Source organism: Anopheles darlingi, chromosome 2 (genome assembly GCF_943734745.1).
Source record: "Anopheles darlingi chromosome 2, idAnoDarlMG_H_01, whole genome shotgun sequence".
Classification (NCBI taxonomy): domain Eukaryota; kingdom Metazoa; phylum Arthropoda; class Insecta; order Diptera; family Culicidae; genus Anopheles; species Anopheles darlingi.
This window is the reverse complement of record NC_064874.1, coordinates 61,817,723-61,824,933: the sequence shown is the minus strand read 5'-3', so window position 1 is coordinate 61,824,933 and position 7,211 is coordinate 61,817,723. Positions and strand designations below refer to the sequence as shown.

The following is a 7,211-nucleotide window of genomic DNA, read 5'->3' as shown; positions in this document are numbered from 1 at the left end:
TCATGAACTCTGCTCTTGTCCACCTGATCTACCTGATGTTTTTCTGACCTGACTTGACAGCTATTTCCCGTTTTATAATTGTCTCACTGTTAAGTCTGTAGAGTCTATTACACAGTTAATCATTGTTTCTTAATGCAGGCAGAAAAACTCTAAAGGGTCCTAAATTTTTCTTGACATTGATTTGTTAAGTGTTTAAGTATTCTGCAGCAATTAACTGAAAATTTGGAATTTAAGCCCCCTTAACCTCTTCGGTATTTTATTTTATTTTTTCGCGTTTTATAATATTTTTATTTTGTTGGTGAATGATTCAAGAGTGTCAAGTCAAAATTTGGGATCCATCGAAGCAAAACTGACAAAGATATTGATTTTTGAAAATCCACCTTTCCCAAAACGTTTCCCGAAACCTTCGTTTTCAAAATCGGTGTCCATCGTAGCATAAAAACTACTGGACCGATGGATTTGGAGTTTTGAGCACATAATCCGTGCACTATTCGCCAGGTAGCCTCGTCGAGTTTTTGTAAAAATTGTTGATACTTTTTTTAAAATAATTATGTAAAGCTCGTTTTTTGAGGCAACATCGAAAAAAACATCACTTTTTCAACTTCAAAAATCTACCAAAAATCGAAAAATGAGAAATTCAGCAAAAACTTAACGGGACTACCTGGATAAACTTATAATCTAGCAAAAGAATATTGATTTGTCTCTTTCCGATGACCCAATTCGTGGCTACGATAAGCACCGCAAAAAGTACATTTTGGCTGACTTGCCTTTCTTGATTGGATGCGATGAACGCAGTTTAGATCAAATCTTCCCCAAAATAAAACCAAATATTCTTGAAAAGTTATAGTTTAATATAATTATTTTTTAAAAATAAAGTTGAATGGTTTCTTCACTTAAAATCGTCAAAAATATTTCTGTTTTTGACCAGAACTAACCGAAGTCTCCCCTAAATAACCAAAAATTTAAAAAAAATCTTTCAGAGAGACATTTGAGTTTTATAATAACCGTTTTAGGATGAGAGATATATTTATACAAATTCGACTGATTTATTAACTAACTTTGCATTAACTTTGCTAATCCTCAAAAGAAATCAGAAGTTTGCCAAACGCAGGTGAAATCTTAAACCATTTCTCCAGTTCGTCTAAACTCTTTATGTAGTTCTAACCCTGTATGCTTTGGCAACTAACGTCAATGTTGCCAGAAGTTTTGACAACATCTCTCGAACCGAGCCCTACCACCACATTAAACGTCAATAAAGCCTACACTTTTGCTCTCAACCCAACTCTCGGTTCTTCGGTAACCCTTCGGGTACCTTAAAGCATAAAGGTTTGAATTCACACTCCCCTCATCCCTTTAACGCCAACGCAAACCGCATGATGTATGACGTCGCTCGTGGGGATCATCGGACAGAGCGATGCACGGTTTTGGCATTCAAAACATCGCCCACTCCACCCCCGCCGGTTACACGGTGTTCCCTGTGCCTCATCTGGTGTCCCATCCTTATGGGTGGGCCTGGGGATGTGTGAGTAAAACATTGTGGCACCCGGTCACGTACCAGATTTGTTTCAGTTACTATAAATGTGATGCGAGACGAGGGCCTCGGATCAGTGACCGACGGAACGGCGCGATGTACCGCCAACGTCAAGTGCCACATTTGTCTTTCGTCCAAATGCTGCAGCTGCTACACCTTGAGTCGGTCCGGTACCTCAAGGGGGTAATGTTGACCAATTTATTATGAATTTGGGAGGCACAGTGTATTGGCGCGTGTGTGTGCGCAGAGTAAACATGATTTCCATGAATTCCATGAATTTTATGCGAATCATTTATGCACTGAGATGGGAACAAGGCACCCGATATGGTTTTATCCAAGTTCTAGAAACGTCATCACCTAGCGTTTCACCTTTTTTTCGGATAGCCTACTTCTCTCCGGTTTGTTTTGTTAATAATCGAACAACTCCTTTCCAGCAACCGATAACGGGAACCAATACAATAGCCCCGATAATTACTCCCAGCTTCAGTTATCGGTGTCAATTGCAGCCCAAACCATTTCGGTAGCCAATTCCGATTGTCCCTATCTAGGAATCATGCGGCAGACTTATTTGTACCGAAATTCGGCAAAGCTTAGCGGCAAAAAGTTGGCACGTGCGAAAGGTCCGAGGGAACGCCCGAAGGAAGGGCAACAAACAAATCCAACCGACACCGACACCGTGCTCCGAAGCTGGACACCGTGTTTGCGGCGGCCATTATCGTTAATGAAAATCTCATCTCGCTTTCGGTTGCGCTGGTCTCGGTACCGTGGTGCGGCCATCCACTAATCCAGTGTCGCCACAGCAGCCGTAGCGGAAGGTGTCTCCGTGTTGTTGGTCATGAAGCGAATCGCTTGCTAGAATCTATTCAATTTCCACGCAGCAGCTGGTTTAATTATGGTCTCTGCATTGTGGCGCTACATTGGGCTACACCATTTTCACTGGGAAATTGCAGTGCTCTTCGCAGCTCTTCGAAATTCGCTTCTATGTTTTCTGATCATTGTGTTGAAGGCTATATTGTTGGTTGCTTGAGCATCATCCGTTATCATATTTCGTTTCCCACAAAACAGATATCAAGCAACGAGCTCAGAAGAGCCTCTTCCAAAGTGGTTACACCATTCTCGAGGAGGTCTACAGAACTCAACCTTAGCATCAACAATGGGACCCCCGTCAAGCTAAGAGCCTATTACGCAGGTGAGCGACAATCGTTGAGGCAACTTCCACTCCTCCAAGCGGTTCCACCGAAGAATGCCCTTCAGAATGCCGGGGAGTGGTTGGGTTGGATGGTCAACAGAATGGGGCCCACACTTTGTTGTGAAAAGTGGATCCCTCTCTCGCGTCCCCTATAATCGTAAAGAACTCAATGGGAAGACGCTGTTTGAGTGGGATAAATCATGCGGAACGATTCGGAGGTTCCGTGCCGAGAGGACCAATCGAATCGGAAAATGAAAACTCCCCGGACCCAGAAGGCATCGAGAATCGGGTTTTTGACTTCCACGCTAGGGGCAGCCACGGGAAGGTAAACAGAATTGTGGAACCGGAACACACACACACATACACAGCAACACCGTTTCCGAGCACGGAAACTATGCAAACATGGCTTGTTGCTGATGCACTCGTCCCCTCTCACAATCTGTGGAGGTTCTTAGCCACGGACTTGGCGAGGGTCTGGAAGTTATTTACACAAACAACACCGAACACACACACAGCAGCAGCAGCAGAGTGTAGCACCTCTGGCTCCGGACGGGCCCCTCACTCTTCATCGTTTTGCGATAATACAGTCGATTGGGGCTTAAGCACGATTAAATTTATCGCTCACAATCCGATAAGGTATTCGAGGCCCGGGCCCCACCTCCTTGGTGGTCCGCTACGGACCCTACGTCGCGCCCCCCCAATTGGCCATTATTCAAACGTTAGCTACCGCTGCCAGGCAGCGATGGGATGCCAAATAGGAGCGTGGCACGTGGTGGCAACAGGTTCCGTCGGCTGTATTTGTTGGCCACCTTCTTGGTTGTGGGCGACGATCATGGAGATCCTTGGAGAAGGTAGGTAGCCTCCTGGCCTGGCCTTGTCCGAGATAAACCCGTTAACCGTGGACCGTGCGTCGGTTCGTGTGCGAAAGTTTCAACACAATTTATGGCACTTTAGATAAAAGGTTAAAACGATCCTGTGTCATGGGTTGCTAGGATGTATCGACGTAGAAGGCGGCTCCGAGGGCTGCTTCTGCTGCTGCTGCTGTTACTGCAGCTGATTGGTTCTGCTTTGCTCGGTTGGTTTGGTGATTAACATTGGCTGCAAAAGGATTATGTTTTGCGGAGTGTCTCGGTTGACATTCAAGGTGAGTGATTGTGATGAGGTGATTAGAATAAGTTTCGAAAGCTCTCGAATAAGCGCTCGAGTGTCGAGCGTTTATGTTGTCTGGAAGGTCTTAAGCGATCAAGTTTGGGAAGGCATTAAGGAAGGGGTCTTCTAATTTTATTGCCAGCCAGCCAGCCAGCACAATGTTTCGGAAGCATAGCTTAGAACCGCGCGCTAATGTAAGCTCGTAATCGTTTCGTTTAATCCAACAGGTGAGTGGCGCCATTTCATTTGAAGAAATATCCGCCAGCACATCGACATCGACAAATGGCGATTTAGGCCATTTTCATGCGTGTGGCTCTCATTACAAACGGTTATGAGGTTCGTAAAATTTTAAAACCTTCAACGAACAAGCCTAAAGTCGTGTCGTGTGCCGAGTGTGCTTTACTTTTAGCAACCAAGAAAGCCGTTCTTTCCCCCCCCCCCCCCCCAAAACACACACACTCAAGGAGGGGCACCATTAAACGACATTCTAAAGGGATTAAGCATAAAAAAGCAGCATCCTTATAATCGTCCTCACTTCAGCCGCGCTAATGGTCAATGTCCTGGGAGCCTGTCCTGGCGCCGTGCATCGTACCTTCGTAAAGCAGCGAAGTGTGCGTTTTAAGAAGGTAAATTAACGTCATTGCGCCACTGCAAACTAGTCCGCAACCGGAGACCGGAGACCGGAGACCGAGGGCAATGGCTGCAGCCGAAAACGGAATGATAACGTCTTGTGTCGTGGCCTCGTAACTCTTTGCTCGTAACGGGGGCTGAGGGGGTGTGAAACTTTACGTTTTACGTTCCCCAAGCAACACCTCGGGGCCACTCCCACCGGTGGCACCATTATCATTAGCAAATTAAAGGAAAGTGTTGCTTTAATTCATCAACCTTAACGCCACCGGCAATGGGGTGAGATGGGTTACGGGCGGTGTCGTGATACTTATACCTTTGGGGAGAGTGACTTTTAAGATCCTCCTGCTTTTAAGTGGCGCAGTGCAACACTTTGTTACACTTTCTTTTCTTGTGGTGCTCATGCTTTATGCTCACGGTTCGTGCGCTTAAGGGCGTTGGAATTGATATTTCCTAAGCATACCCGGTAGGGTTTGTGTTTGCTTTTTATTGTTTTTTTTTGGAGAGAGAGAACAATAACATTGCAATTCTTGATGCTAGCGTGCGTCGTCGTGAGTGATAGTAAATGGATGGCGAGAGAACGAAGTGTATTAGCAGGCATGACACTCATTTTTAAATTTCATCGTATTAAATTTCAGTTTCGCGAATGAAACTGAATTACCTTTTATGTTCAGTGTCTGATTCCACTTAAAATTTTAGTTCTTTATGTTTTATAAGTGGAATAAAATGAGCGTGAACAAAAGTTCTGCTTACTATTTACACTTTTTTAGCTTTAAATGTTTTAATTCAAAATTTTCTACTTTCATTGGTTTTATCGTCCTGAAAATGTATCGCATATATTGTGAGAGTGTTATGGATGTGTAGCTGTTTACAGTACTTTACATTAAAATCAAACGTTACGAAACGAAAAATCTCTATTTTTCTCATTGTAATTGTTTCGATTGATGTAAACACTTCACAGAATACTTTTTTTATGCTTTTCTGGTTTTGTTTTTGCAAAAAATGCGTTTTTATTCCACTTTGTTTCCAATTATTGTAGGTTGTTCATACATTGCATTCTACTATTGATCAAACTAGAAACGCTATTCCAACTCTCGGATCATCATTCGCGAGTAACTTAATCCTTGCCAGTTGATTTTGAAATCCCACCAAGTCATTGATTTACGATCGATTTTATTCGTGTATCGCCCGTTCAAATTCACGTTAGTACAACCCCAACTCGGGTGCCACCATGCACCTTCGAGATACTGTGCACAAAACACATTATTATCCCGATCTTTGGTTAGGAACTTATTCCCTATTTTAAAGGACATTGCATTCCCTGCAGTTCCGTTATAATTTCCAAGAATCTTCAGTTTGAATTGATCACTCTCATTACATATTTCGAATACACCATACCGCGCATATTTGTATGTTCCTTCAAAGTCTTGCAATTCAACAATCAGTTCGTGTTTTCGGCCACTTGTTATCTGATGGACCTTCTCAAGGCCCAACCAGAACTCTTTGTTCAGATCACCAAATCCGTCGCGGAACTCATTCCAGTCGCGGTAAAAGTCTAGTGATCCGTCGAAACGGAACTGCATAACGATCCATCCACCATCGAACGCATTCTGTTCGCAATAAACTTCAAATGGTTCACAATCATTATTCACACGAAGCAGATATGTTCCGGAAGCGTTCGAAGGAACATCTTTGCACGAGGAAAACGGAGGTTGCTTAGGTTTCGGTGTTGTTGTAGTTGTCGTCAGGGGCTGTGGAACTTCCGTTGTCGTTGAGACACCTTTTTCCGTTGATGTTACACAAAACTGATTTTGCATAATTGCATTAAGTTGCTGCAGCTGCGGTAATGCATTCATTATCTGCCGAGTGAAGTTATGCACGTTGTCGACGTCTTGATCGAGTTTATGAAGTGCTGTTTGGACATTCTCGCGGTTCCGACTCCGTTTCGCAGTTCCGGTCAAATTCAGCTCGACTTGGTTTTCAAGTTTCTGAATCGCGGAGATCATTTCTTTATGGTTCTGTTCTTGTGTGGTGCGATGTTCCTCGATCTTGTCTTGAATCTTCTGCAGCTGCAACTGCATGCTCTCCATTTTCTGTAATCTATGTTCCATCTTCTCCAACTTAATCAGCAGCAACTCTAATTTAAATCCCACCATTCCGTCTTCAATAATACAATTGGTATTATCTTCCCTTCCCTGATCACATTCACTAGCAGCAATATGCGAAACTGCACAAAACACAATGAAAGGGATGATTACCTTCATTTTTGGATGCCAAATCAAAAGGAAACCTCTGAACCGTTAGAAGGGGCGATTTACACTGATTCACTGTTTACTCAGTTTGAATCCCGTAGGAACAGAGCGATCGAGATGCAAACGTGGTTTGAGCGACAATCATAACAGTTGTAGACATTCCATTTGATAAGCTATGGGGGATCTTATAAATCAAGTACGAAACTGCAGTGTTGATTAGTCACCGTAAACCACATGAAACATTGTTTTGAGAACGTTTCTAATGGCAAATCATGCATCCTCACACAAACACGTGCATTGATAACTTTTGTGTTTCAAGCCTTTTTCTCGTTTGATAAAGCAATCCCAGCAATCATATGCTCGAATGCACTGGATGCTGCAAATGCATTCGCGAACTTCGCTTATCATGTGTTGCATGTGGTCATTACTGGCGATTTGAATGCGGCCACACCCTGAAGCCAAC

The 7,211-nt window shown here is 43.6% G+C and overlaps 1 protein-coding gene across 1 annotated transcript; it reads right to left on the bottom strand.

Annotated features, from left to right (window-relative positions):
• Positions 1-5,537: 5,537 nt before the first annotated feature.
• LOC125960176 (ficolin-1-like) lies at positions 5,538-6,685 on the bottom strand. Its single transcript, XM_049693413.1, has one exon. It carries the CDS (start codon positions 6,650-6,652, stop codon positions 5,579-5,581), a length of 1,074 nt encoding a protein of 357 aa, XP_049549370.1. The 5' UTR covers positions 6,653-6,685; the 3' UTR covers positions 5,538-5,578.
• Between the last annotated feature and the right edge of the window lie 526 nt (positions 6,686-7,211).